A 27,264-nucleotide genomic window follows, 5' to 3' on the forward strand; every position below is an offset into this window, starting at 1 on the left:
AAGGCAAGTAAAAGCCAAAAAAAAGTTAATCACAATGGTAAAAACATGGACTGAGAGAAAGCCCGTATAGCCCAAAGTTTCCAAGCTTGTATAAGGCCCAACCAAATAACCTAACGAGTTTAAAGTTCAAACGTGATGAAACGTTACCGTTTTAGCGTTTCTCATGTTTCTTCCATATAAATAGTTTTAGTTTTGTAGAAAACCCTAATCGACGACGGCCATTATGATAAATGACGGCGGAGCTAAACCGGAGACGCTGCTTAGGGTTGCAGAAATCGGTGGAAGAGGAAGGAGTTTGGTGGCGGCACAGTCTCTTCGTGCTGGACAAGTTATCCTCAGAGAGTCTCCTCTCCTTCTCTACTCTGCTTTTCCATTTCTCTCCTCCTCTGTTTCTCCTTACTGCGACCATTGTTTCCGTTTGTTAGCTTCATCGGCGCATCAGAAATGTCAATCTTGCTCTCTCGTCTCCTTTTGTAGCCCTAATTGCTTCGCCTCTCATACTCCTTGGCTCTGCGAATCTCTTCGCCGGCTTCACCAATCATCCTCCTCTGCATTCTCCGATCAACCTTCTGATCGTCAAGTCCAAGCTCGTTTCCTCCTCTCTGCTTACAATCTCGCCGCTGCTTCTCCTTCTGATTTCCAGATTTTGCTCTCTCTCCAAGGTAGTGGCAGCAGCAATGGAGATCCTTCTTGTTCTGCGGGTGATTCTGCAGCTGCTGGGTTTCTTCATTCTCTTTTATCTTCCGTGTGTCCATCTCTTCCGGTGTCTATCTCGCCGGATCTCACGGCGGCTTTACTGTCAAAGGATAAAGTTAACGCCTTTGGTCTGATGGAACCGTGCTCTGTTTCGAATGAGAAAAGATCTGTGCGAGCTTATGGGATTTATCCAAAGACTTCGTTTTTCAATCATGATTGTCTTCCTAATGCTTGTAGATTCGATTATGTTGACTCTGCTTCTGATGGTAATACTGATATCATCATTAGGATGATTCATGATGTTCCTGAAGGTAGAGAAGTTTGTTTAAGCTACTTCCCTGTGAACATGAACTATTCGAGTAGACAAAAGAGATTGCTTGAGGATTACGGTTTTAAGTGTGACTGTGATCGGTGCAAAGTGGAATTTAGTTGGTCTGAAGGTGAGGAAGATGAGAATGAGATTATGGAAGAGATGGAGGATCAAGATGAACAAGAAGAGATGGAAGATTCAGTAGGTGAGAATGAAGAAGAAGTTTGTGGAAATGGTGTGGATGATGAATCTAATTTTCCTCATGCTTACTTTTTTGTGAGATATATGTGTGAGAAGGAGAATTGTTTTGGCACTCTAGCTCCGCTTCCCCCGAAGACTCATGATGCTTCGAGAGTTCTTGAATGTAATGTTTGTGGAAGCGTTAAGGAGGATGAAGTTGGCGTAAATCAATGAGGAAGGTTAGCTTAAAGAATTGATCAGCCGAAAATCTCAAGCTTGTTTGATGCAGCCAGACCCAAACAACAAGAGACTTGTCTTGGACCACATCGTTAATCAATGTTGTTTGTTGTTTGATGTTTACTTTTTTTTTTTTACTCAGTTTTGAAAATTCGATAAGTATTCTAGCTCTAGAATTCCATATCTAGGTTTTTTGTTTTCTCCTAGATAGTCTGAAGAATCAATTGTAATGGTCTGTGGAATTACACGGAAACAGTTTTGTTGTAATAATGGAGCATCAGTTTTCTTTGGTTGAATGAAAAATCATAATTTTTTTGACTTTTTAAGTTGAAAACTGCAGAATTACATGGCTTGATGATGTTTGCATTGTTAATCTCTATTACTCTTCAGTGTGCTCAGTGCCTGAAACCATAGCTTCCTTGATAGGGATCAATGTATTGGTAAACCAAATTGTGTAATAGTTTTTCCATAAAATAGATTCAATAGAACCAGTGTAACAAAAAATTATTAGGGGGCTCTGTTTTAAGGTCGCAACATGACGGTGACACAAACATTTTTTAGTGATTAACTTGTTCTCATTCTGTTCCAAGTTCAACAACACAAACTGAGTTTTTTGGCTTCTCTATCAGAGAACTAATGTGATTCTACAACACAACCTGCTCTGACTGACTTACTCTGCTATGTTCTGTTTTGCTCTGCTCTGTTCTCACTTCCACGTCTCTGTTTTTGTCATTGACATTTCGACTTGTAGGAACTTAAACATTTAGTGGATTGACTGGCAAGATTGATCCAACCTTTTCCAATCTTACATCCATAAATAAGTTGATATTTTTTCTGGTTTTTATTTGGCAAACACTAATGCACCCTAGGGTTCAATGAGATATATATATATTACACTAACACAAGTACACAACCAAATGTTATTGTAGGGACTTGTAATAATTTAACAGACCCAGATTCCTCACAAATTCTACCAAATTTGCGAGTCATTCAAGCTAGCAAACATTATCATCTATAAATAAATAGTTTTCTAAACATAGTAAAGAACATAATTTTAAAATTCGAAACGTTCCTGATAAATTTTCTTCTCACATTCTAAAGAACAAAAGTATAGATCAGCTCCGTCCTCGGGAAGCGTACGAACGAAAGGGAGCTTGCATCGAGAGTTGCACACGCAGCAAAGTGGTCTACAAATAGAGTGGTTGGATACAAATGTTCCTATCCATGTTAACGCTCCTGGCATGGAATATGCGTAAGTATCTATAACGCAGGAAATATGCAATGTGATCCCACACTCATTGCATGTATAGAACCATTTTTCTGGGTTCACAGTTGTTTCGCATGCTTCACACCAATATTTGCCAGCCACGCCCATTTCGCCATAAGATAAGAAGAGAGGATGATCGTCGTACCTATGCCTCATTACCTTTTGCGGTAAAATAGCACACTTGAAGCACAAACCAAATTCACAATCATCGCAACTCAATTTCCCGTCTCCATCACACTCACTACAACGTTTGGAGTGATCTGTAGAGTAGTGTAAAGGATGTTGATGGCTTTTGTGCTCAAATGGTTCTGTAACTGTAGCGCACCGTACATCTATCCTTAATTCCTTAGATTCATAGGAGAAACCGGTGAACAGTTGACGGCAAATACTACACCTATGTAACAAGTAGGTGCCATAATTTGGGGATAGTTCGAGTGGCTGGTTGTGGCACACATGACGTTTCTTTAAAGGAAGCTTGGCACATTTTTCGTGGATTATGAAATCGCATCTCTTTCTCGCGCAAGCGTAGAACGGTTCTGAACAAATCTGGAAGACACATGCGGTACAAACTACACTTTCTGGTAGATTCCAGCCACGGTAAATTCGTAAGTTATGCTTATGGCCGTAATGGTCTATCGTGTTGTCATCAATCACCTTGAATGGCGCAGTTTCCTCTTCTTCGGGTGTCCCTTCCAGTTCGATCATGTCCCATACATCCCTTCTGGTTGCGCATCTTGAATGAACAAAATAATCAAAACATTTGGAGCAAGAATAAGCCCCGTAGAACCCATCCACATTTTTACGACAAACTCTGCATTTCCCGTCTCCATGTCCGAGGCGAGGGGTGTAAGAGATGCGGTGGTCGTGGCGGTTGATGTTTATGACGCGAGGTAGATCGATACATTCCCGATGAATCATGAAATTGCACTGAAGACAGAAATAAGGGCTACGGTCACCTAGCGTCCCACAAGCATTGCAAGTGAAGTCAATGCGTCTTGGAACAAGGTGAAGTTGATGTTCATGGGTCCTCGGGCTTTTAACAAGAACCGGTGGTGGGTTTTTCATACATGATCTGCATATGCTAAAATTACAAACACCACAGTGGTGAAGCTGGCGATGGATTCCATCAAACTCCTCGCGGCAAAGAAGACATTTCTTGTCGGCGTAACCAGGGACTTCATATCTAAGTGACTTGAGTGGGTGTTGGGGGTGAGAAGTGTGGTATGCTTCTGGACTATTATGATCGATACAATCCAGACTGATGAAAAACTCGCATTGATGACATGTGTAGAAATGTTTCCAGCTATTATGTTGATGGCCACACCCTTTGCAATCTCTGAGTGTTTCGTGCGCTTCATGGGAGAGTTGGAGTGGATGCTCGTGTAGGTAGGAGTTTTCAGCAAGAACAAGTAGGGCTGGTCTCCTCGCGCAAATCAAATCCAACTGGAAATCACATTTGTTACAGCGATAACCGACACTGAAAAATTCTCCACAGAAACTACAATTAGAAACTCTGGTATGTAGGAGGATCAGCTTGAGAGGATGGACTGGATGGTAAGGGTGGTCGATTTCTGGTAACGGCTTGGCGCACTCTTCATGGAACACAACATCACATCCCGGCTCATTGCATCGGTGTCCTCCGTAAATGTAACTGCAACCGGGATGTTTGGAAATGAAGCTTGTATTATCTTCATCGGTCGAGTAGCATCCTTTACACTTGGTGAACTCGAAGCGTGTAAAAGGTATCAACGGATGCTCATGAAATGGTAACAATTTTTCAAGGCGGGATGCTTCTTCGTCCATGCCTTCATTAAACAAAGCTAGAAAGTTTTCCATGGTGATGTTTTCTTACTTCCACCAAAACACAAAGCTCTTCTCTTCTGCACTAGTTTCAGACTTGGTTTCTTGTTTTTCTCTCTTTCTTTTCTTTCAGGATTTTTTTTCAAGTGGTTTATCATTTTCAGACTTTGCAAATAGTTAATATGAATTCGCACCACAGAAATGATTCTTTTCATTACTGAGATTGAGACCACATGTGTTGGCTTCATCCTTGCATTATTTAATTAACTCAGACCACATATGTTGACTCTGCAACTATTGTGTCCGGCCAAAACATAAATAATTGAATGAATACAAAAAAGGTTTTTTCTTGCATTAAATGGAATAGAAGTTTATGGATAGAATAGTTTAGAATTTAAATGGATGGAACTGTACATTTTGTGGAAAAAACAGTTTGAAGTCTGAACCACACAACTCCTTGGCCAAGTAGCTTTGGAGGTAGACTTTGCTGCATTCAAGTCTCTGAAACCAAAGTTTTATTATTGTATTGCATCCACTAACTTTTATGTAATTTCAGACCAAAAGATTTGTATTTTTGTCTTTAAGACCAGGATTGGGCCAATCTTTGTTTTTTAATTTTTATACAGCCAAAAGTAAGTTCTATTTCCACCATCAGATTGTATAACCCATTTGAATAACACTATAAAGTTAACATATATATACCATCTGAAACATTCGAAGAATCATTTGTCAAATCACATGTATTCAAATCACTCAGAGCAAATTTTGATTAATAAAGAAGTTAAAAAGACATACTGCGTATACATGAGCTGCTCTTGCTTTAGCACAAAACAGAGACCAGATTCCAGTTCCAGCTCTAATGTCAAGAAACTTGTTCTTTTAAATATCCTGTTAAGAAATTCTGTTTCTAAGATCATTGAGACTGCTGCTGACTGGATTCAAAAGATTGATAATTGTGGAAAAAGCGCATAAGCTTGAGGTTAAAAAAAAACTATTGTAAAACATACTTTTGGAATTAAATGGTACAAAGTTTTTCTTCATTAAAACATGCCTTACCAATCACTACTAGAGTAGTTATTAGAGCGGTTGAAATTATAATAACAGTTTAAAGAACAAATGTATAAAACAACATCGGCTTTGGAAACGACCTTAACAATGGAAGGAAGCTTGCATTGAGAGTTACACACATAGCAAAATGGTCTACACATAGAGGTGTTGGATACCACCAAGTCTTCCTCCCATCCTATTTTGGAACCTGGCATATAATATGAGAAGTCTCCCACAACGCATGAAATATGCAATATGACACCACAATCATTGCATGTATAGAACCATTTCTTCGAATTCACTTTTGTTTCACATGCTTCACACCAGTATTCTCCATCCACACTACTTTCACCACACGACAAGTAAAGAGGATGATCGTCGTATCTATGCCACTTTACTTTCTGCGGTAAAAGAGCACACTTGAAGTCCAAACTATAGTCACACTCATCACAGCTAAAGCTTCCTATATCTAGATCCATGTTTTTGCCACATTCCGTACAAGACTTAGAACTACGTTTCGAAAAGTATAAGGGATGTTGATGGCTTTGGTGCACCAATGGTTCTCGAATTGAACCACATCGTACATCTAGAGTAACCATACGAGTAAGACACTCGTACCTGAAACCGGTGAAACTTTGCCAACAAAGATCACATGAAGTTTCGTCTGAAGTATCATTTGTGACTAGGGTAAATGGTAGGTTGTCGCAAACATGCCGTTTCTTCCGAGGCAGGTTAGCACATTTTTGGTGGAGAATGAAGTCACAATTCTCGCAACTGTAGAACGCATCTGAACAGATCTGGAAGACACATGCTTTACATAGTGTGCTTTCATGGAGAATCCTCCCATCCTTGTTGATTACTAAGTTATGATCATGGCTAAAATGTTTGATCGTGTTATCATCAATCACCTCGAATGGCGCATCTTCCTCTGGCTCTTCGGGTGTCCCTTCTAGCTCTATCATGTCCCATACATCCTCGTCCGTTGCGCATCTCGAGTGAACAACATAGTTAGAACATTTTGAGCAAGAATAACCCCCGTAGAAGCCATCAACCTTTTTACGACAAACCCCGCATGTATTTTGCCCATGTCCAAGACGACGAGTGTAGGAGATGCGATGATCGTGGCGGTTGATGTTTATGACGCGGGGCAAATCGATACACTCCCAATGAATCATGAAGTTGCATTGAAGACAGAAATAAGGGCTTTGATCAGCTTGAGTCCCGCAAGCATTGCAAGTGAAACCGAGAGGTTTTGAAAGAAGATAAAGTTGATGCTCATGGGTGGTCGGGCTTACAACACTAAGCGGCGGTGGGTTTTCCATACAGCCGCCACATATGGTAAAGTTACAAACATCACAGTGGTGAATTCGTCCGTCAAACTTATTCCCGCAAAGAAGACACTTGTTGTCGGCGTAATCGGGTGCTTCTTCACATCTAAGGAGCTTGAGTGGGTGTTGGGGGTGTAAAACGTGGCTAGCTTGTGGAAAAAGTTTGGTACACTCCACATGAAAGCGTAAATCGCATTTATTACATTTGTAATGAACAGCATCGAAAACTCCCCATTTGCATGTTTTGCAAAGTTGCACAAAACCGTCACGGGTTCCATCAGAGAGCTGAATCGGATGCTCGTGGACAGTGGATTCTTCAAGAATAAATTCCAAAGGCAACCTCGTCGCGCAACGAAAATCCAACTTGAAGTCACAAATCGAACAAAGATAACCATTTTCAAACGAAGATGGACACTGGCTACAAGAAGCAAGTGGTTCGACATTTATGAGGAGCTTTAGAGGATGGTCTGGATGAGAATAGTGGTTGATTTCTGGTAACGGGTCGGCACACTCTTTATGAAACACAGATTCACACCCCAACTCATTGCAATGGTAGCCTCCATATATGTAACCAACATACCCACACCCTTTACAAGCCTTGTAGGAAAAACGAGTAAAAGGTAACAGCGGATGGTTATGAATTGGTGGTACCTCTACTTTTTCCATGGTGATCCAAATCAAACCACAGATCTCTTTTGTGATGTTTTTCTTTTCTATTTTTGTTTCTATCGGATCTCTCAAAGTGGGCATATAACGATGAATAATCAAATAATGCATATGATCAAAATTAATGCCATACCACGTGAAATATTGATTATTGTTGCCACTGAGATCCAGCGTCCACGCCATGTGAAACAACTAAAGTCTGACCCAAGGCGATACTTCCAAGGCCTGACTATATCCAATTTTTAAAGTTTGTTATCGATCCTTCTCTACATCTGAATGAACTTGTTTGTAAGCGGTCAAATCAAATTGTAATTAGTTGTGTGATATATACACTATTGTCGTATTTGCTTAGGTTTCTTGAACCAAACGAATATTGTGGTCGAGAGGAACAAGAAACTATCATAGAGGAAGAGACGCACAGTGAGAGAGAAAGAGAGAGATGGTTAATATCTAATTCTGAAACATAAGCAGCAATAATGGAAACAGTAGAGATACAAATGAGATTTGTCCATCTCAGCCTCAAGATGATGAAAGGTACTTGTGGGGGATTTTACATCCTCTGAGAGCTTTTAGCGCATCTTATAGAAGTGGGTCCTTGAGATATTGCAATGTTGGCCGTTCAAAGAATAGCTGAGCTTTATGTCGACGTCTCTGGGATTCTTTTTGTTTTGTGCAATGGTCATGCTTCCTGTGATTGTTTCACCCTCGCATATGGTTAACACATCTTCCAGGTACAGCACAGTTTGTTTCCAATGCGTAGCCCGCGATTTCGGTCCTGCATTGCATGTTGTGACTTGTAATGTGAGTACCAAACATTGACAAACATCAACATATTTCACTCATGTTTAGGGAAGTCGAACCTGTTGAGAAACCCATCTTCTTGTGACACATAGTGAATGACACATCGAAGTAGGCTACAAGGGCATGGATATGGTCATTTCGTTGTGCGACGAGCTTAAACGGAGCTGTGAAGGAAGCATCTCCAGCAGCCATCTTAGAGATATCCATTGTCTTTAGTCAAAAAAAACAAAGGCCAACAACAAAAGGAATATGCATTAGCTACAGAAAATTAGGGAGATGTAATTAACTACTACAGCACAATCTTACTTACCTTCAGCAGCTTGCTATCAGTCACGATTTGGTTACCATCAACGGTGTCAACAAGCGGTTCTGTAATTGCTCTTCTCTTGATGCACGACATGTCAAACCCATACACGTCGTCCCAAACTGTACATGAAACGACAAGAAGCAAAGCCGATTGCAAAAAAATCAGGTTTCGAAGATAAATGTTAGCAAAAAGAAAGACAAGATCTTTCATATTACTCACACTCTACTTTGTCGTCTTTATAATGAGCATCCTCAATGGCAGTAACATAAAGAGAAGCTTTATCTGGTAGAACAATTCCACCATCAACCTAACCCAAAAGGAACCAAAAGCACACAAAACTGTTCAAAGCTATGATGAAACCATCATCAACATAAGAACACAGAAAACTCTCACTTACAAGCCATTTATTGCGAGCATACAAGACGGTGTCAAGCATATTTTCATACAACAGAAAGTAACCCATCCATTCAGAGATAATCACATCCACTTTAGGAACTGGAAGTTCGATCTCCTCAATCTTCCCTTTCAAAACCGTTATAACTGCCAACAAAACAAACACAAACACTTGTTTCAGCCAACTACCATCAGATCATAAACCATTTGAATAACACTCTAAACACATACATACCATCTGAGAATCCATTCGACTTAACAATCTCCTTTGCTGTGTCAGCCATTTGAGAACACTCAACCTAAGAATCATTAGTCAAATCAGATCAATAAGAGCCAAACTTTGATTAACGGAGAAGATAAAGAGACATACTGCGTAAACGTGAGCTGCTCCTGCTTTAGCACAGAAGAGAGACAAGATTCCAGTTCCAGCTCCAACATCAAGAACAATTTTGTCCTTGATAAGAAACTTGTTCTTGTAAATAACATCTTGATAACTCTTTGTCCTCACTACATCCTTTAACATTTCCTAATAATAATAACATCACCATAGAAAAACTGTTATACACATTGCCTAGGTTTCAGAACAAAGGATTCAAAACAAAACAAAAAAGCAGGAGACTTTACTTACTTCATGAATACCTGCAAAAATCAATCAATTGGAAACAGAGTAAGCACTTTGCAGAGAATAAGATAACATGAAGAAAGCAACATTATATAATGAAAGTTCAAGGGTTTATACCGAAATGAGAGTAAGAATCGAAGTAGTAATCGGCGCTGGTAATGTCATCAGCAACATCGGCATTGTTGTCATCTCCATCGTGCATTGATTCATCAGCATCCTCGAAGTGTAACTTCGTCGTCTGAGTTTCATCAGAGCCGTTGTTGTTGTTCTCCGTACTAGTCATTTTTTGCGGCAAAGAGAGAGGTTTTGGATGGCTAACAGATTCGAATAAGCAAAAAGATTTAGGGTTTTAGGATGGATACGAACTTTATGTTATGTGTATGATTCTATTTCAGCCGCCGGTTCAATTGTTTTTGACAGATAAACCGGTTTGGTTTATACCGATCCGGTTCGGTTATTGTCGTAATTATAAGGCAGTGTAGATGAAATTTGGAGGAAAAGATTCTGACGCTGGTAGTGGTGAGTGGTGAGCACGGCCAAAAGGTATGGCTTGCTTACGATCACCGATTCATTCTTCTTTTATTTCGTTTAAGATTCTGATATTTTGGTCTAAAATTCTTCTTCGCTCTTTTGGATTTTGGTTTTTAGGGGTTTAAAGTTTGTTTTTTTATGTGTTTGAGTCTCAGATCTAATTTGAAATCTCTTCACTGCGATAATGCTTTTTAGGTTTTGAATTGCTTAATTTTTCCATAATTCGGATTCGTTCGATTTGTTAGTCTGGAATTGAGGACTAGGGTTTTAGTGATTTAGCTTGATATGTGTGAAAAGCCTTATGCTTTTGGATGCCTTGCTTCTGAAATTACATTTTTTCAGTTTCCTGTTTTAGTTATTGAATTCTATCGTGGAGGTGTATAATGAACCATGCTATTGTATATGATGAGCTAATCTTTCTTGTTTAGGCTTAGTTTCTGAGACTCAATTGGTAAATGCTAAACTTGGTTTCTATGATTTTGTAGGATTTTGGTATTGAAAAATGGCATCAAAATTGGTTCAACTTCAATCAAAGGCATGTCAGGCTTCAAAGTTTGTGGCCAAGCATGGGAATTCGTACTACAAGCAATTGTTGGAGCAGAACAAGCAATACATCCAAGAGCCTGCAACTATAGAGAAGTGCAGTGAATTGTCTAAACAATTGCTCTACACTCGTCTTGCTAGGTCATTACCATTTTCTTCTCTCTTTATCTCATGGACATATTTTCAATGGCCATGCTCAAACTATCTTTTATGTATACTTTTGAAACATTAATCTTTAGAGAATGCTGATGAAATGTGCAAGTTGAATTTGCATTACTCGCGAGTAGGTAGCCTTTTTTGCCTGAAAAAAATATGCTTGAGAATTTGTTATCCTCTAGTAGTTTTTGTCCTCGATGGAATTGAGCTTGTAAATATCCTTTGATTAGGATAATATATGTGCCTGTCTTGTTTTTCCTGTCTAGATAACACATTATAAGCACCACATTGTGTTTTGCTATCAGTTGAAGAGTTCGGCTTTCTGTGATACGCAATCTTGCGTCTATAGCTAATACTCTTCTTACTAACTACAGCATTCCCGGGCGCTACGAAACATTTAGGAAAGAAGTAGACTACGCAAAGAACTTATTGAAGAACAGAGCGAATCTGAAGGTGGAAGATGCAGGAATCGCTGCATTGTTTGGCTTAGAATGCTTTGCTTGGTTTTGCGCAGGTGAAATCGTCGGCAGAGGATTCACTTTCACCGGCTACTACCCTTGAAATTGAGACAACAAACAACCAGGTCGCCGGAATATTCTTCCTGACGCTTGTAACTCCCTCCATATGATTCCTCACTTGAACTATATATACTTCCTCGAATCCATTTATATTTTCAGTTTTTTCCTGAAACAGAAGTGTTGGAGCTAAGGGAAAAAAAAACATTTTGGTAAAGCTCTTAATAAGTTGAGAAAAATGCATTTGATACAAGATTCTTCTTTAGATATTTATTTTATCCACAAAGTTTAATATCTGTTCACAATATTTAAAACATCAGAGAATTATTTTTTTTAATATATTAAGTGATTGTTAATTGTCGAATAACTTCAAAAATAGAGGAATATTTGAAAAAAATGTTATTTTGAAGAATTTATGATATTCACAAGAAAATGATTTTTGAGTAAAAAACTGTTATTTTTATTTTGTTTGAGAAACTGATATCATAGTTGAAGTAAAAATTTAATTTTGCAGCTGATAAATTCAAAAATAGAAATATATAATACATTTATTTGAGTGGACTTAAGATAAAATATTGAATTAACTTCAAATCTCAGCGAGAGAATATTCAAAAAAATAATAATAAAATTTTGGTATGTGCGAGAAAGCAGGAAGACCAATGGGATCTTAAGGAGACCCAATTGGAATCTTTAGCCACAATTTCGAAACCTTAGCGAAGAAGACAACAACGATTTACGAGACGACGACGATGATGTTTCGCACTTCATTGATGCGTTTCGCGGCAGCTTTCTTCGCCATTGTCTTCGTCGTTCTCGTCGGTGTCGCTCGCAGTGAGGTTCGATTTGGTTCTGTGTTTTTCTCTGTTTCCCAAATTAGACGAAAGGAATCACATTCTTGTAGGCATTGACTTAATTGGAACCTTGCCAAAAATCTGATTTTGACAATGATGTTTTTGCTAATTTCACTTCACTTTATGTCTCTGTGTTTTATTGTTTCTTGCGGTAATTTCGAACAATGAATTGATTTTGTGTCTTGTTTGTTGCATCAAATTGTTACAGGAGTGTACAAGAACTTGCATTGCACAGAATTGTGACAGTAAGATTACAACTTTTCTGAAGTTTCCTTAGGTTTTTTAGCTTTTTAGCTGACTCACATGTATGTTTGTTTCAGCTCTTTCTATTCGATATGGGAAGTATTGTGGGATTGGACATTCTGGTTGTCCTGGTGAGGAGCCTTGTGATGATCTTGATGCTTGTTGTAAGATCCATGACCATTGTGTTGAGTTAAACGGTAATCAATCAAGAATACGCAAATCCCTTACTGCTGTGTTAAATATGGATCTGCACGAAAAGGTCTAGTTACCGTTCTTAGGTGTACTAGGAATTGGGATGTAGTTTTGGTATTATCATCTGGAAAGGTTTACACTGGCCAATATTGTATGCCCATTAGGTCTCTATAAACAGAGCTGAGATAAACTGGAAATTAGCTACAGAGTTAGTATGAATGTAAGTTGGCTTGATTAGTCCTTGGATTTGAGATTGTAGTCAATCTGGTCTGTCCGGTTTCTCTACACAAATTGTGTAATGCAGAGTGCTAAGATATCAAGTATGATAAATCTCTTAAGGCCTATAAGGCTCAGATGATCATAAGTAACTCTGCTGCTTTGATTCATTGTTCTTAAGCTATAGTTTCACTGATTCAAATGCTAAACTTTTGGTCTTGAGTTAACAAGGTTACGATGAAATAATCGCATTTTTGCTTCCTATTTGCAGGTATGACTAACATAAGCTGCCATAAGAAGTTCCAGCGATGCGTAAACAGGCTAAGCAAAGCGATAAAACAGTCTAAAAACAAAAAGGTTGGATTTTCCACAAAGTGCCCTTATTCAGTAGTCATACCTACGGTGAATCAAGGAATGGATATTGGAATCTTATTCAGTCAATTAGGTAATGATATGAAAACAGAGCTATGAGTTTTGCTTCTCATATACCCTGGTCTTGGGGGCATCACATTGGTGTTGGAACTAAAGCTTACCACAGAAAATTTGTTACTGATTGATGATTACCTTATTTATTGCAATTGCAAGTTGCTGATAGATTACATGTATGAAGCGATGGTACTACGTGAATCTGTACTATACACAATGCAAGTTTTGATCGGAAACTGTTCTCTATTCTTATGTTACACCATATCTCGATTTCAAGTTATGAATCATGATCAACCAAAGAAAGTGCAAAAACATTAGTTACAAGTAGAATATTATTTGATTTGTTTAAGTCATTAGTTACAATCATGATCTATATTGTAATAGTTCTGGATTATGTTCTATCCATCCATCAATGGCAAGGTTTGTTTATTTTAATTCACCATTGCAAACGTATGAAAAAACTATAGACGAAAAGTGAAACTAGAAACTTAAACTGTTAACACAACACAAAACATATCCATGTCAGAACTTTTCATCAATTCGTGGTAACGAAATCATAAACAACAAAAGGTAAAGAAAAACCTAGAATTCGGAGCAGTTAACTAGACAAAAAAAAACCTCCACAAACCAATCTATAGTCATAGTCTAAAAACAAACACACAACTTTCTCCGATTAAAAAGGGACGAGCTATTCTGTTAGGCGCGAAGATTTGGAATTAGGGTTTGGTGAGTCGGCTTCATTCTCGATCATCTCAGAATCAGCCAAGATTTCATCGACGAGTATAGTTAAAGAAGCTGGCGGGTTTTGTGGGGTTTGCGTCACGGGATCAGCGCCAATGTCAAGGAGCGATAAGGAAGTAGAAACCTCATTAAGATTTTGTGTCATGGTCGAAGGCGTTGTTCCCATCTTTGCACGATCTTCTACAGCTTCTTCATCAAACTCCGTACTCATGATATCCGTGAAGTCAAAGAGTTTCGCCGCTGTCTCATCATCATACAACATAGCGGCGACTTTCGCCAATGCATAGAGATTCGACCACATCTTGTCCTCGTTGTATGTAGTCATTGTGATCGGACCTAAACTCGAGTTCTGAAAGCGTGGGTAAGAAGGCAATATCAGAGAGATAAAAAAAAAGTGAATGAGAATGAGAAAGAGAAGAGCCTTTGTTTATATACCTTTTTGTTCTGATACACAATCAGGTGTCTACACCCTAAAACCTAGCCAAATATTTACTCTTCTTTTCCTTTATTCCTTTTTCCTTTTTCCTTTTAGTTACCTTAGTACAAAAGTTTAACTATTGTAATTAGACACTAATTTATAAATGTACCAAAAGTCCAAAGCAAACAACAAAAATTGCAAATAGAAAATTGAAAATAATCTTATGCATTTTCTAATAAATCATACGGAAAAGGAAATTAATAATTAATTAGATTGAAAAGTCAGTCCACGGTATGTATCTGTTTCGTGGAACGTGCACCGTTACACAGAGGATCCTGCATTTTCCTTTTACAAGTAGTAAATTACGGTTTAAATCGGTTTAGTCATTACACGTCAATCAAAACATACTGTATAATATAAAAGGGTTTCGCGGAGTCCAACCTATTTTTATATATTTAATAGTTGTATATTCTTCATCTTCTTCTTCGTCTTCTCTGAATCAATTTCTTACGCTTCTTCTGGGATAGGTCCCCCGCGAAAAATTCCATTCTTCAGATCATAGATTTGCGTCTGATCTATATAACAAACAAAAAAAAAAAAAAACTAATCTATTATTCTAGCTTTTATACCTGATTCGATCAATTTCCGAGGTTTTTTTTGCTAAATTTCGTGTACATGAAGAAGGTGCTTCAAAGAGGTTTTAAGCCTGCAAAATGGTAATAAATTCAATTCTGGGGTTTTTCTTTTTTCCTATCTTCTGTATGTCTTGAAGTTATGTCAAAATCTCCAGATTCTATTTATGTTCGAACCTTTTTTTTTGGGTAAGAGAATTATTATACTGTTTCATCCGTTGGTTTAGTTTCTTGAGGTTTTATTGAATTTATATAATGCAGCAAAACAGCTTTGCAAATGGCGAATTCACGCCTGAAGATACTCAAGAACAAGAAGGAGATTCAGATTAAACAGCTGAGGAGAGAATTAGCTCAATTGCTCGAATCTGGACAAACCCCTACTGCTAGGATTCGGGTAACCAATACTCTGTTTCTGTGACAGATTTTTTTTTTTTTTTTGCAAATTTTGGGAATGTGGAATCTTAGTTTCAGAGAATCTGAGTTTCACTTGTTTTTTTTTGCTAAAATTGGGAATGTTGTTATGTTTTTATCTCAGGTGGAACATGTTGTTAGGGAAGAGAAGACAGTGGCGGCTTATGAGCTCATTGGAATATACTGTGAACTTCTTGTTGTTCGTTTAGGTGTTATTGAATCACAGAAGTAAGAAAGATTTGCCCTTTATACAATGTTGACACTCCTTATTGCTGTTGTTCTTGTTGTTATGTTCTAATGTATAATGGATTGAATGTTGTGATGTTATTGCAGAAATTGCCCCATTGATCTGAAAGAAGCTGTCACAAGTGTCTTGTTTGCTTCCCAGAGGTTATCAGATGTTCCAGAGCTCTCAGAGATCTTTAAGCAATTCACAACCAAGTATGGCAAGGATTTTTCTACCTCTGCTGTTGAGTTGCGTCCGGATTCTGGTGTTAGTCGCCTGGTAAGTGGCTGTGTTTCTTAGTCTTTGATGGTGATTTTATATTAAGAACCCTTGTTGATTATGATTGTTGTTTTCTAGTTGGTCGAAAAATTGTCTGCCAAAGCCCCTGATGGTCCAACAAAGGTCAAAATTTTGATGGCAATCGCTGAGGAGCATAATGTCGTCTGGGAGGCACAATCTTTCGTCGAATCAGATCCAAAAGATACCGAGTTGTTGGTAAGTTATCACGTTTCAGAGTAAAGGCATCAGTTGTTTTATCTACTCGCTAATGTTAACCATAAGTTTTACTTTGCTTCTGTTTTAGAATGGAGCAAACTCGTTTCAGCCAGCGAGTAGTATGAACATGGATTCATCTATAAACTCGAACAAGGAACAGCCTCCAAACATCCATGCTCCAGCTACTGTCAATGCTCATCATGGATCAAGTGAAAGACATCATTCCCCAGAGAACTCTTATGCAAATGGTGGAAGATCTTCAAGCCGTAGTAATAATGTTACTTCTGGGAAGGCTGATGACTACTATCATTCGAAAGCGAGACCTTCTCGTAAGCGGTTTTCTTCTGCTATTTCTGTATTTTTTTTATATTATGAGTCATTTAACGGAGTTTTTATGTTTGACAGGATCTAGGCCTGATGAAGGAGAATGTAGAAATCCAAATCATGGCTATGAGAATTCATCTTCAAGAAATAAGCAGAAATGGGAACCAGAATTTGTTGATTCCACAGACGCTGCACGTGCTGCTGCTGAAGCTGCTGAAAGAGCAAGTTTCGCTGCTAGAGCAGCTGCCGAACTTTCGAACAAAGAAAGGATGACGAGGCAGGATTCCACACAGTCGCATATATCCTCTGCATCTGTAAATCTCAGAAACGAGCCTTCACATCGACGTGACAGATCGAATGCACAAAGAGAAAGTTTTTCTGAAGATCATGTTTCGCCTCGACGAAATGTTAGGATGCAGTATGAAGATATGGACAGAACCAGGCAAGACAGATATGATAGGGCAGAACAGATTCCTCCTGTAGATCAGCCATCAGGAAGACATTCCGTGGATAACTCGAGAAATAACGGTTCCTTTGGTAGAGAGAAGCAGCCAAGCCAGGATGAGACGGATATAAATGTTGGTTACTCAGAAGATGTTCACCTCAGGAAGCAGTCAAGTCGGGTTTCATCACATTCACATTCAAGCAATTATTCTGATGAGAATGACCTTGGCTCAGATTTTATGAAGTCACCAAGCATCGTGGAGGAAAACATATTTGCCACTGAATATGATCACCAATCTCAGAGCAGCTTTAAAGATATAGATTCCCATGATCATGGACATGATGATGATGCTGCAGCTACTGATAATTATGATGACTATAGTTCATTTTTTTATCAACCTAAATTTCATGCGGAAGATAATCATTATCAAGATGAAATTGATCATGGTGTAGGATTCTCATTGCTTGGCAGCAAAACATCTGCTTCAGCTGCTTCGTGGAGCTTCAAAGGAGATCATAGTAAGTCCCATGGAAAACACAGCAGCTCGAGCTCACAAGTTTTCCAAGAGAACCCAAGTTCCCGATTATTTGATGATGTCTCTACAAGTCCTCCGGCTTCTTACCATGAGCCTGACCCACATGCCAAGTTTGACAATTATGGTCCAAACTCAGAAAGCGATGGTGATCAGCCTATAGACAAAGTTTCTGGAGATGTACATGAGAGGGGGAATCTGACATCTGATCGATCTCACAAATTTAAAGTCTCTGATTCTGCTGGACACGAAGTTTTCCCTTTAGACACAGAAGAACACACAGATAATTCAAGGACACGGGAAGAATCAGATTCAGACTCAGAGCCTCAGCTTGGTCTGAGGCTTGGAGCTTTGGCCGGTGGATTTAGGAACAAAAAGACACTCCCACCCTACAGAATGAGTTCGGCATCGTCCAAGGCTGAAAAGGAATATATCCAAATCGATGATTTTGGTCAGTCTAGCAGAAAAGATCTTTACAGTAAGAAAGCAAGCAACACCGAGACAAGACCAAGTTTTATGCCTCCTCATCCATCTTCTAGTGATGAAGACGACTCAGACATGCAACATCCAGGAAGAACAGAAACAAAATCAGATTCCTTATATAGTCATTCCCGTGTCAACCATGATGACTCGGAGGAAGAAAAACTCCCAACACGGTCTTCTTCAAGAATTCAAGAGAGGAGTCATAAGCCATCAACAGGAATAAGGGTTCAGAAGAGAACGAACTTCAAGATGCCAGTTTCAGCATCGTCTGAAGATGAGGAAGAAGTCGAAAGAGAGGCTGCACGCATCAATGCCAAGCCAAATAAAACAACCGGGTATGGGTTCTCTCTAAGGACAAAGGGCCAATCGAAAGCTAATGAGAAACATTCATTACCAGTGACAACGAAGAAAACCGACAAAGAGTCTCATGATCAGCCATCTCCAAGGACAGTAACTTCCAGCCATGTTCCACAAACTGTAAAATCACCCGATCCAGACACCCCATCCAGGGAGAGGGAGAGAGCTAGTCATGTTCACCCCAACCTCCCAGAATATGACGATATCTTTGCAAGGCTCGGAGCGCTTCGTGCTCCCAGTCGACGCTGAATCTGCTCATCTTGTCCTTCTGTTCATATATATATTCTTTCACACGGAAAACAGTTCCCCTCATTCTTTACTCTGACTGAATTTGATATTCTTACACGTTATACAGATTGAAGTAGTGGTGTGATTCTGCTTGGTCTTGATTGGTTTTCCTTGTCTTTTTTTTTTTTGTGTGGATAAACAGAATAGAAAATAACTATTTGCGAAGAGAAAGATTTTATAATACCATTCGAAATGTTGTCATAATAGAAATAAATTTTGTTCTCTAATTCTCCATCTTGCTGAAACTGCAGTGCAAGAAAACAAACAAACAAACAAACAATGTCGAAAAAGCCAGACAAATGACATGTTATGGCAGGGTTTGACATATCAAAGTCCCTCCATCAGAGTTTCTTTCCGTATTGCAGTTCAATGAAAGAAACCAAGAACCTGACCACCCACATTCCGTTTAATAGCTTCTTCATGATCCAAAATGCCATCGGGAGTTGTAATCACTATATAACCCCACTGCATATAACAAATTAAAGAAGGTTTAAGTTACGATTAGTTGCATATTCAGAACTAGTGTAGAACCGAACCTGGCGCGTTGGAAGTGTGCGTTCTGTGTATTGCCCGATCTCATTTGCCTTAACGTCCTGCCTATAAGTGAGAGCTTTGCAATCATTAACCCTTCCTTGTAGATCAACAGTTATTCTTCCAACTCTGTGTGGATCATGGACTTGGAAGTTCTTGATGTACCCTATACATAATACATCAACATACATTTTGTAAAGTAATAGACAAAAAACTAGCTGATTCTGCGGTTTGAGCATAGAAATGGTATCTTTATACTTCAGTCACAAACTATCAACTTTGAAAAGAACTACTTCAAATTCCTAACTAAAAACATACAAAACACAGACGAAGATCGAAACAAACTTAAGTTAGACCATAAACTAAACAGGAGCAGATATGACTTTCTCCAACCATAGATCAAGATGTAACTTATCCATAAGAATCAAAAAACAGAAACTTTTCAATCTTCTGCAACTTCATAGTTAACCAAGAACAAAGCTTAATCATTGGGACCATGTTGTAACCAATCTCTTACATCGAGTGATCACACATGGAAATTCTTGAGCTATACGTGTTAGGATCAGCTCAAGGACCAACAAAACAATAGAGACTATGGATCATTAATCATACTTCACTACAAGCAAAAGTGACTAAAACCAATGTCGACGAAACTGATAAATCTAAACAAGTAGATGAAAAATTAGGGAAATGAATTAAGACCCAATTAGACCAGAAGAAAGAAGAAGTGAAAAATCTCACCTTTCTCTTTCATGATTTTGAGAAACGAAGACATTACGGTAGAGACAGGTTTCAACTCCACCGAAGCTTTCCCTCGCTTCTCAGCATTCACGATCGTTCTCAATGCATCGTTCAATATTCTCCTCCCCATTGATCGAAAATTCCGATTTCTAATACAAATTCTATAATCGAATGACAACGAATCAAAAAGAATCGATAACCCCTAAAGTTCAACAGAGCAGCAGGAAATGGGTTTATTCCAACGTTTCTCAGAATTGTGGGTATTTCGACATTTCGAAAAACATTAGGGGTATTTTAGACTTTTCACGTTCACTTACATGAGCTAGGGTTTTATTTTTTTCAGAGGTCATATATAAATAGCTCCATTCGTCTTCTAACAAAGCTCCGGCGCCACCATTAAAATCTCTCGATCTCTATCTGCGAAATTTCACGGTGAGCTTAGTATTACTCTCAATTGTTCTCAGTTCAGTATGTCTTGATTTTCGTAGCTTAGATGATCTGATTTTGTGTAGATATTTTGATTCAGCGAGCTCTATAGTAGTAGCCTTTAGGAATCGATCTGTTAATGTATGTGTTGTTGATTGGTAGTATCATTTTTGGTGTGGTGAAGGTAGGTATTTGAAATGGCGACAGTTCCAGGACAATTGATCTGGGAGATCGTGAAGAACAACAACTGTTTCTTGGTGAAGCAGTTCGGTAGAGGAAACTCTAAGGTTCAATTCAGCAAGGAGACTAACAACCTCACCAACGTTCACTCTTACAAGCACTCTGGTAAATTTGTACTCTTGTTTACGAGATTCTTTGTTTCTGAACGAAATGATATCTTGGCCATTTGAGAACAAATGATTACTTTACATCTCTGGTTGGTTGATTTAGTAGAATAGATTGGGAACTAAAGTTGTTAAGAAATGTTGATGTGTTAAGTGCTTTTGGTTCTATGAAAGATTGTGGATTCTCGACTATTAGATGATTGTGGTTGAAACTTGGCTGTTTGAGATCGTCTTTATGCACTATTTTATTGATTCTCGAGTATAAGCTTATTTTCTTATCTGTTGCAAGTTGACCGTGAAATGTAGTTTCTTTACATTTGACCATTTGAATCTGTATTACAATTGTGTATGTATCTTCTAATTTAAAGACAAAAATGGTAGTCTGAGTTGAGCAGACACTTCATACTATGTATTAGGTTTTGTTATTGTCTTGAATTAGGCTAAAGTTTGAATCTTTTGATGTGGTTTCAGGTCTTGCAAACAAAAAGACTGTGACCATCCAGGCCGCTGACAAGGACCAAGCTGTTGTGCTCGCCACCACCAAGACCAAGAAGCAGAACAAGCCTAAGCTCTCTGTCAACAAGTCTATCCTCAAGAAGGAATTCCCCAGGATGTCAAAGGCTGTTGCTAACCAGGTATTACTCAATTTTTATTACTTTAGTGTTTTTTATATGTCTATGGTGTGCTTATAGGTCTCTATATCTAGTTTTGTGTGTTATTTTCACGGCTATGATCTACAATTGGTTTTTATGTTCTTCCCTCTACCTGTGAGAGGAGAGTTAATATGTTATGGTAAAACGATATGATGCATAGCTGTGCAAAGATTAAAATTTAACTTCATATAAGGCTCCTTTTTGTGGCATATTGATGAAATATTAATTTTACACTTGGCTATTTTCATTGATCTGCTTAATGTTGCTGTTTATTGGTTTCATACGTGAATACAATCTAAACCAAATGATTGTGTAAATGTTTAGGTGGTGGACAACTACTACAGGCCGGACTTGAAGAAAGCTGCACTTGCTAGACTCAGCGCCATCAGCAAAGGTCTCAGGGTTGCCAAGTCCGGTGCCAAGCAAAGAAACAGACAAGCTTAAGCTTCTTCTTTCACAATCTGTTTTTTTTGAAGTAAAAGATTTTGTTGAACAGGTTTTATTTAAGTTGTTGCTTTGAAGTTGAACCATAATGCTATTCTCCTTTTTCATTATCCTTATTATAAAGGAGTTAGAAGTTTATCTTGTTATGCTTGATGTTTCTGGTGTGCTTGTGTTACATTTTGTTAGATCCTTTTATCGAATCAAGAACTTTCTTAAAATCTCTATTCTAGATTTTATTAGCAAATCAAATGTAATCAACAACCAAGTCCTTATATATTATGACTTTTGAAAGCCTAAATTGACTCAAAATAGCAAACATAAATGTTTAGATTTGTTGCATCAAATGTGATGTTCTTGTGGACTATAATGTTGACATTTTCATTAGATCCCATCAAAAACCAACTTGAGAATTCCATCTTAGCATGCTCTATACTTATCCAAAAGCCCATCAGGCCCATAGACGGCCCAACTTATAGCATACGGAAAGGTTTATATTAGGGTTTCTTAGACATGAATTAATTCTGTTCTCTTGCTGTGGCCGTCTCCAACACCATTTCGAAGACCAGGGAGATCGAAGCAAAATGGAGAAAGGAAAGGGAAGAAAGGAAGAGGTCGTGACCAGGGAGTACACTATCAATCTCCACAGGCGCCTCCATAGCTGGTAAAACCTAAAGCTTCAATACTTTTGACCTTATTTGCAATATCTCGTTTCCGTTTTGCTTAAGTTCGTTCTGGGCATAGAGTCTAATGATTAGACTAAAATTGCAACTTGTATTGATTCGAATTAGGTTTCTTGATGAATGAAAAGAGTTAGAATATTTGAATCTTTGTTGAAAATTTTGATTCTGTAGATGAGTAATGATCATAAAGATCTCCTAGTTGTTGTTGATCACCTTGGCTCCTTGCATCTTTGTCTAAATTTTAGTTTAAAATGGAGAAATTAGACTCCTTTTATTGTATAGAAAGGTTGGCTTGTTGCTTAGGTACATTTTAGATTAGAGCTTTTTTCGTTGTCAAGATTGATCATGTGGTTTAAGAAATACTGAGTTTGATGGTTTCTAAATTGAACAGCACCTTCAAGAAGAAGGCACCCAATGCCATTAAAGAGATCAGGAAGTTTGCATTGAAAGCAATGGGAACAAAGGACGTTAGAGTGGATGTTAAACTCAACAAGCAGATATGGAGCAAAGGTATCCGAGGTCCCCCGAGGAGAATTAGAGTCCGTGTTGCCCGTAAGAGAAACGATGATGAAGATGCCAAGGAAGAGTTCTTCTCCCTCGTCACCGTCGCTGAGATTCCGGCTGAAGGATTATCTGGTTTGGGTACTAAGGTCATTGAAGAAGAGGAGTGAAAATTGGTGAATGTACACTCACACAACCTTATCTTTAGATGAAAAGACGAAACGAAAAGACTTTGCTTGTTTTGATCACTTACCTATTTTGGTCATTTATCATTTCTTATGTTTTAAGTTCTATAGACAACAGATTTGGTACTACTCATACGAGTTTGATCTTTTTGTGACGCACTTTACTTCGCAATCATCTTTCTGATTCTGTACCAGACCGGTTTATTGTCTGGGTTGAAGTGTAACGAATTGGTTTGATACTCCACATTGTTAGGTTGGTGGAGTTTATCATAACTACTAAAAGGGTAGATAATCCAAAAGTCCATATAAAATCAAAGAGTATTACAAATGTTAAGGAAAAAATATTTACTTATGTTCTAAATAAAATTAATCCGCAACTTTTTACTGAAGTTTCAATGTGTTGAAAAACTTGAAACCAAAACCAAAACCAATTTCATAAATAAAGTTATTCGAAAACTAATTTTTATTTTATTGAAAGCGATGACAAAAAAAGAAATTAAGGCCCATTTAAAACTCAATACGCCCCATTTGAAACCCAATACGGCCCATTAAAGAGGACCCTAATATAAACGACTGTAAATTTCCGAAACCCTAGTAAGCAAGCAAGCTATCGAGCATCGTCGTCTCCAACAGCCAAGAGAAGCAGAAGCTTGAAGAATCTCTGTAATCTAAAAAATGGGTAATTCTCCTATACTTTTTTTGTCTCCTTATGCTTCTACCTATTGCTGATTCTTCTTCAACAATGTTGTTCATGTTTTGTTTCTCTTTGAATGATTGTAATCAATCTCGCAGGAAAGGTCCACGGTTCATTGGCTCGTGCCGGTAAGGTGAGAGGTCAGACACCTAAAGTGGCTAAGCAGGACAAGAAGAAGAAGCCTCGTGGTCGTGCTCATAAGCGTCTGCAACACAACCGCCGTTTCGTCACCGCCGGTATTTAGCTTTTACTTTGAAATTCTCGGTGTATGATTCTTATATCGATTAATCCATCTCTTAATTTGATAATTCTAAGTCTGAGATCGCTCTCCTTAGTTGAATTAGGGTTTTATTGATCGTAGGACTTGTGATTAGACATCACTGAATCAGTATTTGGATCATTTTGCTTTTTTTTTTGTGAATCGCTTTTGACATCATTGATGCATAATCTTAGTGTGCCTTGATCATAACAAACATTCGTGTTACTAAGTCTAGTTCATATCAATTTTCTTAGAAATGCTTTAAATCTAATCTTTAGATTAGATGCAGTGATTGCTTTTGATCATCAATTCTCTGTTCATAGCTCTTTATCAAATCCTAATCAAACAATCTACGTTTTGTATTATTTCTGTGTTCAAACAATCTTGTTTAAGACAAATGAATAACGATTGGATTCTCATTTGGTTTTGTATATGTTTTCTTCAGTTGTTGGTTTTGGCAAGAAGAGAGGACCAAACTCATCAGAGAAGTAGATAGAAGAAGGTTTTACCCTTTTCAGATTTTATGGGATGTTTTTGATATTGTGTCATTAGTTGGTCCAAACTCATCGATATCAAAGTGGTTTAACCTTGGTTATCTACAAATCAGTGGATGTTGTGTCAATTTTCTTGTCAATTTGATTTTTGTTTCTCCTCAGATTAGACTTAAGTTCTTGAATTATTGAACCTCTCTTTTGCAGTTATGTATTCGTGTGTACCCTTTAAATTCCACTATTGTAAAACCTCTGCTCCGCATACTTTATTTACCACGTTTGATCAGTTCGTTTTCATGGGGACTCAGAGAATCCAACCACTCTTTGAACTCATCAATTGCCAACTTAAGAACTTGTTCCCAACTTTCCGTTGATTGTCTGTTTTTTTTTCTTTTTTGTTAATACACCTCCCAATTCCACGAGACTTCGAGAAAACACCTCATTGCTGTCACTTTTTCAACCGGTGCAAAGATTTCTTTGTAATCATCATTCGCGATCTGTTTGATGCGATAAACCCACTTACATCCAAGAGCTTTCTTGCCTTTCGCTAGTGTTTCAACGGTCTATGAATTGTTGTTTTCATGTGCAACAACTTCATCTTTCATTGCACATTCCCAGTCATAGTCCTTCATAATTTTATTACTGTTTTGGTTCAATGTTTGTTGTGACCGCGTAAAAATATGCTTGGTGAGGAGAGATCATCGGAGGAAATGTTGCGATGGTGCTCTATTCTGTAGAGGTTGCACTTCAATGGCTGTTTCAAACTTCGCCACGTTGAAGCAGAGAATTCGAAGTGAAATTCTTACCATACAATATCTCTCTCCTAAACGAATTCCCAACTTACATCGTTTATGTAATATCTACCTAGCTTACACCATTCTCAAATAGGTTTGTTATGTCACACGTGTACACGAAGATGTTCGCCAAGCCGAAAATACTCATAGCACTTGCTACTAATACTTGGCAAACTCTTCCTTGTTTGCCAAACCAAAAATATTTTGAACCCCAAATCATAAACAGCAGATCATTTCAAGAAAAAGTAATAATATGAAGAAACAAAAATCAAAACTCAATACATATGGAGAAAAAAGATGATCAAATGTCATTACAAGAACACACAAACTCAAACTCGGTAACGAAGGAGACCAATCAATCACAATTGGTTCTAAAGTAACAAATGATTTGTGTTTGAAAGCATTACAATCAATCACAATAAAAAGTGCATTGACACTCTTTAGTTAAGAAGAACCTGAAATGAAACCTTGGTTTTAGAGTTCAGACTCGATAAGGTAATCCCCGAGCCTTTCGACAACCAAGTTGCATTGACCTCCAGTCATTGGTTCATCGTAGAAGCCAAAGACCAAAGCTTGGTTTGTCTTCTTGATAGTGACACCTCCAGGTCCCTGAAGATTCACAGATTGTTACATGAATTCCGATTCTATTCTCTATCAAAATCTACATGCAGCTTTCTGATGTATGAAGTAAAGAAAGTTACCTTCTTCCCTCGGATCACAGCTCCTTGTTCACCTTGGATAACCATGTATTTTTCGCCACCGAGAAATAGTCCGGTTGGGGCAAGAAACCCGGGCTCCTCAAAGTCCTTCTTGATTCCATCGATTTCTTGAGGCTTCAACTAAACACACATTATCAATAACACATCATCAGATTTTGGCAAAATCAAATCAACATTTTAGGCTATTGATCAAAACATTTCCTCAAGCATATAAGAAAAATGGAAACAGAGATTATCCAAGATGCAATTGTTAAGCAGTAATTCTGACTAAGACCATAGAATCTACATGCCTACAAGAAGAAGAAGACCTTGCATCGATGGTTGCACACGCATGCGTACAATTTCACAAGCATATGGATCTTCTTCTATGGAAGCTACGATCTAATAACTTCTGATACCGAAGAAATCTCACAATAGACTAATGGTCTAGAGCCCTACGTTTGAATTCAATTTCGCATACGGATCGATAGATTTAGAAATGCAAATCGAAAATATTCATCAGATTCCGGAGATTGAAAAATTCAAAATCAGATCCGAGATTCGTCAGATCCGATCACGGAGGATTCCGACAATTCAAGCGACGGATCGTAGTAAGGCGAAAAGAGAGGATGAAGAAGTAAAAAAACCTGAGGAAATTTGGCGCTCTGAGCCCAGACACTGCCGTCTTGGCCGAGAATTGCGGCGGCGGTGAGATGGTTGCCTTCGACATCACACATAAGGTGATCATCGACGTATGATTGCCAAGACATCTTCTTCTTCTTCCTCTTCGGCGAGTACTGAATTCTCCGACGAGTTTGTTTCTTCTCAATTCTCTCTTTGTGAGCTTTATGATCGTGTAGACAAGGAAATGTTGTGCTTTATAAATTAATAAAAAAAACTTTCGTCAACTGCTTAATTTCAATTAATTATTAGCCCTTAAAATAAGCAAAATAAATAATAATGCTTTACCAAAGTAACAATAAATAACATAATAATATTTTTCCATTATAATTTTAGTTTTAGTAATGGTATGTAAATGGTTTATTATAGAGATTTATTATATGTAGATAAATAAAAGCAAATTGGATCATACAAAGTGTAAAAATGCAAAATGGAGGAAAAAAATATCATTTACCACTTTTTA

General features: G+C 38.1%; 13 protein-coding genes and 1 pseudogene across 21 annotated transcripts; 7 read left to right on the forward strand and 7 right to left on the reverse strand.

Moving 5' to 3' along the window:
- Positions 1-14: 14 nt before the first annotated feature.
- Positions 15-1,743, forward strand: ASHR2 (ASH1-related protein 2). Of its 2 annotated transcripts, NM_127522.2 has the most exons (2): positions 211-1,211; positions 1,288-1,743. In NM_127522.2, exons 1-2 carry the CDS (start codon positions 224-226, stop codon positions 1,323-1,325), a joined length of 1,026 nt encoding a protein of 341 aa, NP_565457.1. In that variant the 5' UTR covers positions 211-223; the 3' UTR covers positions 1,326-1,743. The 2 variants fall into 2 exon arrangements, with proteins under 2 accessions (NP_849991.1, NP_565457.1); NM_179660.2 differs by having other exon boundaries at positions 15-1,743.
- A 548-nt stretch (positions 1,744-2,291) lies between these two features.
- On the reverse strand, positions 2,292-4,715 carry AT2G19650 (Cysteine/Histidine-rich C1 domain family protein). The gene has a single exon (NM_127523.4). It carries the CDS (start codon positions 4,524-4,526, stop codon positions 2,478-2,480), a length of 2,049 nt encoding a protein of 682 aa, NP_179555.1. The 5' UTR covers positions 4,527-4,715; the 3' UTR covers positions 2,292-2,477.
- A 709-nt stretch (positions 4,716-5,424) lies between these two features.
- AT2G19660 (Cysteine/Histidine-rich C1 domain family protein) lies at positions 5,425-7,630 on the reverse strand. 2 transcript variants are annotated; one of them, NM_001335641.1, is made up of 1 exon: positions 5,425-7,630. In NM_001335641.1, the coding sequence occupies exon 1, from the start codon at positions 7,613-7,615 to the stop codon at positions 5,543-5,545; it is 2,073 nt and encodes a 690-aa protein (NP_001323792.1). In that variant the 5' UTR covers positions 7,616-7,630; the 3' UTR covers positions 5,425-5,542. The 2 variants fall into 2 exon arrangements, with proteins under 2 accessions (NP_001323792.1, NP_179556.1); NM_127524.2 differs by having other exon boundaries at positions 5,464-7,601.
- A 192-nt stretch (positions 7,631-7,822) lies between these two features.
- PRMT1A (protein arginine methyltransferase 1A) lies at positions 7,823-10,117 on the reverse strand. The gene is made up of 9 exons (NM_127525.5): positions 9,772-10,117; positions 9,661-9,671; positions 9,403-9,558; positions 9,268-9,331; positions 9,037-9,179; positions 8,859-8,946; positions 8,643-8,758; positions 8,392-8,542; positions 7,823-8,306 (listed from the first exon to the last, which is right to left on the reverse strand). The coding sequence occupies exons 1-9, from the start codon at positions 9,935-9,937 to the stop codon at positions 8,101-8,103; spliced, it is 1,101 nt and encodes a 366-aa protein (NP_179557.1). The 5' UTR covers positions 9,938-10,117; the 3' UTR covers positions 7,823-8,100.
- On the forward strand, positions 9,769-11,778 carry AT2G19680 (Mitochondrial ATP synthase subunit G protein). Of its 2 annotated transcripts, none has more exons than NM_127526.5 (3): positions 9,769-10,197; positions 10,671-10,869; positions 11,259-11,778. In NM_127526.5, exons 2-3 carry the CDS (start codon positions 10,688-10,690, stop codon positions 11,443-11,445), a joined length of 369 nt encoding a protein of 122 aa, NP_179558.1. In that variant the 5' UTR covers positions 9,769-10,197; positions 10,671-10,687; the 3' UTR covers positions 11,446-11,778. The 2 variants fall into 2 exon arrangements, with proteins under 2 accessions (NP_179558.1, NP_001077919.1); NM_001084450.1 differs by lacking the exon at positions 9,769-10,197 and adding an exon at positions 10,245-10,261 and having other exon boundaries at positions 11,259-11,652.
- A 261-nt stretch (positions 11,779-12,039) lies between these two features.
- Positions 12,040-13,747, forward strand: PLA2-BETA (phospholipase A2-beta). Of its 3 annotated transcripts, NM_001202625.1 has the most exons (5): positions 12,083-12,235; positions 12,459-12,495; positions 12,571-12,690; positions 13,173-13,346; positions 13,430-13,644. In NM_001202625.1, exons 1-5 carry the CDS (start codon positions 12,149-12,151, stop codon positions 13,456-13,458), a joined length of 447 nt encoding a protein of 148 aa, NP_001189554.1. In that variant the 5' UTR covers positions 12,083-12,148; the 3' UTR covers positions 13,459-13,644. The 3 variants fall into 3 exon arrangements, with proteins under 3 accessions (NP_179559.2, NP_001325352.1, NP_001189554.1); NM_127527.4 differs by having other exon boundaries at positions 12,040-12,235; positions 13,173-13,747; NM_001335642.1 differs by having other exon boundaries at positions 12,040-12,235; positions 12,571-12,752; positions 13,173-13,585.
- A 42-nt stretch (positions 13,748-13,789) lies between these two features.
- AT2G19700 (uncharacterized protein) lies at positions 13,790-14,484 on the reverse strand. Its single transcript, NM_127528.4, has one exon. The coding sequence runs from the start codon at positions 14,391-14,393 to the stop codon at positions 14,016-14,018; it is 378 nt and encodes a 125-aa protein (NP_179560.1). The 5' UTR covers positions 14,394-14,484; the 3' UTR covers positions 13,790-14,015.
- Positions 14,485-14,952: 468 nt separating this feature from the next.
- AT2G19710 (Regulator of Vps4 activity in the MVB pathway protein) lies at positions 14,953-18,904 on the forward strand. The gene is made up of 7 exons (NM_127529.3): positions 14,953-15,202; positions 15,380-15,512; positions 15,654-15,757; positions 15,863-16,034; positions 16,113-16,250; positions 16,339-16,579; positions 16,656-18,904. The coding sequence occupies exons 1-7, from the start codon at positions 15,162-15,164 to the stop codon at positions 18,638-18,640; spliced, it is 2,814 nt and encodes a 937-aa protein (NP_179561.2). The 5' UTR covers positions 14,953-15,161; the 3' UTR covers positions 18,641-18,904.
- Positions 18,843-20,218, reverse strand: rps15ab (ribosomal protein S15A B). Its single transcript, NM_127530.5, has 3 exons — positions 19,952-20,218; positions 19,216-19,376; positions 18,843-19,144 (listed from the first exon to the last, which is right to left on the reverse strand). Exons 1-3 carry the CDS (start codon positions 20,079-20,081, stop codon positions 19,046-19,048), a joined length of 390 nt encoding a protein of 129 aa, NP_179562.1. The 5' UTR covers positions 20,082-20,218; the 3' UTR covers positions 18,843-19,045.
- Positions 20,219-20,308: 90 nt separating this feature from the next.
- On the forward strand, positions 20,309-22,114 carry AT2G19730 (Ribosomal L28e protein family). 3 transcript variants are annotated; one of them, NM_001036297.2, is made up of 4 exons: positions 20,309-20,383; positions 20,566-20,722; positions 21,193-21,356; positions 21,699-22,114. In NM_001036297.2, exons 2-4 carry the CDS (start codon positions 20,575-20,577, stop codon positions 21,816-21,818), a joined length of 432 nt encoding a protein of 143 aa, NP_001031374.1. In that variant the 5' UTR covers positions 20,309-20,383; positions 20,566-20,574; the 3' UTR covers positions 21,819-22,114. The 3 variants fall into 3 exon arrangements, with proteins under 3 accessions (NP_001031374.1, NP_179563.1, NP_001077920.1); NM_127531.4 differs by having other exon boundaries at positions 20,333-20,383; positions 20,562-20,722; positions 21,699-22,044; NM_001084451.1 differs by having other exon boundaries at positions 20,336-20,414; positions 20,562-20,722; positions 21,699-22,044.
- A 156-nt stretch (positions 22,115-22,270) lies between these two features.
- On the forward strand, positions 22,271-23,489 carry AT2G19740 (Ribosomal protein L31e family protein). The gene is made up of 2 exons (NM_127532.4): positions 22,271-22,479; positions 22,890-23,489. Exons 1-2 carry the CDS (start codon positions 22,400-22,402, stop codon positions 23,167-23,169), a joined length of 360 nt encoding a protein of 119 aa, NP_179564.1. The 5' UTR covers positions 22,271-22,399; the 3' UTR covers positions 23,170-23,489.
- Positions 23,490-23,721: 232 nt separating this feature from the next.
- AT2G19750 (Ribosomal protein S30 family protein) lies at positions 23,722-24,961 on the forward strand. The gene is made up of 3 exons (NM_127533.3): positions 23,722-23,863; positions 23,977-24,114; positions 24,583-24,961. Exons 1-3 carry the CDS (start codon positions 23,860-23,862, stop codon positions 24,627-24,629), a joined length of 189 nt encoding a protein of 62 aa, NP_565458.1. The 5' UTR covers positions 23,722-23,859; the 3' UTR covers positions 24,630-24,961.
- Positions 24,962-25,010: 49 nt separating this feature from the next.
- Positions 25,011-25,382, reverse strand: AT2G19755 (annotated as a pseudogene; the record flags this gene model as incomplete). The annotated part of the gene is made up of 1 exon: positions 25,011-25,382.
- A 98-nt stretch (positions 25,383-25,480) lies between these two features.
- PRF1 (profilin 1) lies at positions 25,481-27,017 on the reverse strand. Its single transcript, NM_127534.3, has 3 exons — positions 26,768-27,017; positions 26,124-26,261; positions 25,481-26,031 (listed from the first exon to the last, which is right to left on the reverse strand). Exons 1-3 carry the CDS (start codon positions 26,888-26,890, stop codon positions 25,897-25,899), a joined length of 396 nt encoding a protein of 131 aa, NP_179566.1. The 5' UTR covers positions 26,891-27,017; the 3' UTR covers positions 25,481-25,896.
- Between the last annotated feature and the right edge of the window lie 247 nt (positions 27,018-27,264).

Source organism: Arabidopsis thaliana, chromosome 2, assembly GCF_000001735.4.
Source record: "Arabidopsis thaliana chromosome 2, partial sequence".
Classification (NCBI taxonomy): domain Eukaryota; kingdom Viridiplantae; phylum Streptophyta; class Magnoliopsida; order Brassicales; family Brassicaceae; genus Arabidopsis; species Arabidopsis thaliana.

Bases quoted from the DNA above. Each gene is read 5' to 3' on its own strand.
- ASHR2 (NM_179660.2), top strand. From the start codon at position 224: ATGATAAATGACGGCGGAGCTAAACCGGAGACGCTGCTTAGGGTTGCA.
- AT2G19650 (NM_127523.4), bottom strand. From the start codon at position 4,526: ATGGAAAACTTTCTAGCTTTGTTTAATGAAGGCATGGACGAAGAAGCA.
- AT2G19660 (NM_001335641.1), bottom strand. From the start codon at position 7,615: ATGCCCACTTTGAGAGATCCGATAGAAACAAAAATAGAAAAGAAAAAC.
- PRMT1A (NM_127525.5), bottom strand. From the start codon at position 9,937: ATGACTAGTACGGAGAACAACAACAACGGCTCTGATGAAACTCAGACG. The intron at 8,947-9,036 runs GTAAGTGAGAGT...CTTTTGGGTTAG, and splicing joins ATGCTCGCAATAAATGGCTT to GTTGATGGTGGAATTGTTCT. The intron at 8,759-8,858 runs GTGAGTAATATG...TTTCATGTACAG, and splicing joins TAAAGACGACAAAGTAGAGT to TTTGGGACGACGTGTATGGG.
- AT2G19680 (NM_127526.5), top strand. From the start codon at position 10,688: ATGGCATCAAAATTGGTTCAACTTCAATCAAAGGCATGTCAGGCTTCA. The intron at 10,870-11,258 runs GTCATTACCATT...TACTAACTACAG, and splicing joins CTCTACACTCGTCTTGCTAG to CATTCCCGGGCGCTACGAAA.
- PLA2-BETA (NM_001202625.1), top strand. From the start codon at position 12,149: ATGATGTTTCGCACTTCATTGATGCGTTTCGCGGCAGCTTTCTTCGCC. The intron at 12,236-12,458 runs GTTCGATTTGGT...AAATTGTTACAG, and splicing joins TCGGTGTCGCTCGCAGTGAG to GAGTGTACAAGAACTTGCAT. The intron at 12,691-13,172 runs GTAATCAATCAA...TCCTATTTGCAG, and splicing joins CCATTGTGTTGAGTTAAACG to GTATGACTAACATAAGCTGC.
- AT2G19700 (NM_127528.4), bottom strand. From the start codon at position 14,393: ATGACTACATACAACGAGGACAAGATGTGGTCGAATCTCTATGCATTG.
- AT2G19710 (NM_127529.3), top strand. From the start codon at position 15,162: ATGAAGAAGGTGCTTCAAAGAGGTTTTAAGCCTGCAAAATG. The intron at 15,758-15,862 runs GTAAGAAAGATT...ATGTTATTGCAG, and splicing joins GGTGTTATTGAATCACAGAA to AAATTGCCCCATTGATCTGA. The intron at 16,580-16,655 runs GTAAGCGGTTTT...TATGTTTGACAG, and splicing joins TTCGAAAGCGAGACCTTCTC to GATCTAGGCCTGATGAAGGA.
- rps15ab (NM_127530.5), bottom strand. From the start codon at position 20,081: ATGGGGAGGAGAATATTGAACGATGCATTGAGAACGATCGTGAATGCT. The intron at 19,377-19,951 runs GTGAGATTTTTC...TATTATGTATAG, and splicing joins CAAAATCATGAAAGAGAAAG to GGTACATCAAGAACTTCCAA. The intron at 19,145-19,215 runs GTTCGGTTCTAC...TGTTATATGCAG, and splicing joins GCACACTTCCAACGCGCCAG to TGGGGTTATATAGTGATTAC.
- AT2G19730 (NM_001036297.2), top strand. From the start codon at position 20,575: ATGGCGACAGTTCCAGGACAATTGATCTGGGAGATCGTGAAGAACAAC. The intron at 20,723-21,192 runs GTAAATTTGTAC...ATGTGGTTTCAG, and splicing joins TCACTCTTACAAGCACTCTG to GTCTTGCAAACAAAAAGACT. The intron at 21,357-21,698 runs GTATTACTCAAT...GTAAATGTTTAG, and splicing joins CAAAGGCTGTTGCTAACCAG to GTGGTGGACAACTACTACAG.
- AT2G19740 (NM_127532.4), top strand. From the start codon at position 22,400: ATGGAGAAAGGAAAGGGAAGAAAGGAAGAGGTCGTGACCAGGGAGTAC. The intron at 22,480-22,889 runs GTAAAACCTAAA...TAAATTGAACAG, and splicing joins CACAGGCGCCTCCATAGCTG to CACCTTCAAGAAGAAGGCAC.
- AT2G19750 (NM_127533.3), top strand. The intron at 24,115-24,582 runs GTATTTAGCTTT...TGTTTTCTTCAG, and splicing joins CCGCCGTTTCGTCACCGCCG to TTGTTGGTTTTGGCAAGAAG.
- PRF1 (NM_127534.3), bottom strand. From the start codon at position 26,890: ATGTCTTGGCAATCATACGTCGATGATCACCTTATGTGTGATGTCGAA. The intron at 26,262-26,767 runs GTTTTTTTACTT...ATGTGTGTTTAG, and splicing joins AGAGCGCCAAATTTCCTCAG to TTGAAGCCTCAAGAAATCGA. The intron at 26,032-26,123 runs GTAACTTTCTTT...GTGAATCTTCAG, and splicing joins CTGTGATCCGAGGGAAGAAG to GGACCTGGAGGTGTCACTAT.